The sequence below is a fragment of the Mus caroli genome, chromosome 14 (assembly GCF_900094665.2).
Source record: "Mus caroli chromosome 14, CAROLI_EIJ_v1.1, whole genome shotgun sequence".
Classification (NCBI taxonomy): domain Eukaryota; kingdom Metazoa; phylum Chordata; class Mammalia; order Rodentia; family Muridae; genus Mus; species Mus caroli.
In genome coordinates, this window is record NC_034583.1 from 44,062,947 (window position 1) to 44,064,195 (window position 1,249).

Here is a 1,249-nt window from a genome sequence, read left to right on the forward strand (position 1 = left end):
CCCTCCTTAGAGCCTCCTTCACATCCTTGTTTCTCAAAGAGTAGATTAAGGGGTTCAGCATTGGGATTACCACTGTGTAGATCACAGCAACTATGCGGTCCTGGGTCAAGGAGTAGCTGGACTTAGGGCGCAGGTACATAAAAAGTGTTGTGCCAAAAAAGAAGCACACAGCAGTGAGGTGGGAAGAGCAGGTGGAGAATGCCTTGAATCTGCCCTGGTTTGAACGCATTTGTAGGATGGCAATGAAAATTAGTAAATAGGAGACCAAGATGGTGAGAGTACAGCTCAAAAGGTTGAAGCCCGCAAAGATGAAGAGCAAGATCTCACACAGCGAAGTGTCCACACAAGACAGGGACAGAATGGGCGGTCCGTCACAGAAGAAATGAGTGACCACATGAGCACCACAGAAGTTCAGACTGAAGATGCAGCTTGTATGGATAAGAGAATTGAGAAATCCTGCTCCATGGGAGCCCCCGATCAGAGAGGCACAGACATTGGGTGACACTATGGTCTGATAGAGGAGAGGACTGCAGACAGCAACATAGCGGTCATAGGCCATTGCGGCGATGAGATAGCACTCACTGGTGGCGAAGCCTGCATAAAAGAACATTTGAACCATGCAGCCATAGTAAGAGATTATTTTTCTCTCAACCAAGAAGTTCATCAGGGTCTGGGGAACCACTGTAGAAGAATAGCAGAAATCCAGGAGTGAAAGGCTCTTGAGGAGAGAGTACATAGGCGTGTGAAGGGTGGTACTCACATGGATGAGAAAGAACATGACCAGGTTCCCCAGCACAGTGATGGCGTACATGACCAGGAACACAACAAAGAGCAGCTTCTGGAGCTGGGGGTCACTGGTGAGGCCCAAGAGTTCAAACTCCATCTCGTGACTCAGGTTAGTTCTTTCCATGTTTTTTCACCTCTGGGGCACAGACAGACTACAGATGGGAGACTGAACACTTGGGGACTCAAGTTTTTTTGCTCAAGCCTTTCTGAGACTAGAATCTTTGAAGAGCTTTGTAGGTAGGACTGTCATGGGAGAAGACCTTCTCTTCTTGATTGGTCGTTTGATCGGTAAGCACTACTTGAGAAGCAATGGGAACTATAACATCTCTATGAAATCTCTTGGAGATCATAAAGATTCCAAGTGATGAGACTCTGTGAATCCACATTTAGTTTTCTGTATACATGACTCTGTTCCCTCCCTAAGCAAGTGTGGAGTGCCTGGTGGCAGGAAGGGAGCTCATAT

The 1,249-nt window shown here is 47.2% G+C and overlaps 1 protein-coding gene across 1 annotated transcript in view; it reads right to left on the bottom strand.

Moving 5' to 3' along the window:
* The window catches only part of LOC110309716 (olfactory receptor 5AU1), a 14,919-nt gene extending 13,975 nt beyond the window's left edge, over nucleotides 1-944 (bottom strand). The window contains exon 1 of the mRNA XM_021182445.2: nucleotides 14-944. Coding sequence (XP_021038104.2) covers nucleotides 14-910 — 897 coding nt within the window. The 5' untranslated portion in view covers nucleotides 911-944. The remainder of the gene's footprint in view (nucleotides 1-13) is intronic.
* Between the last annotated feature and the right edge of the window lie 305 nt (nucleotides 945-1,249).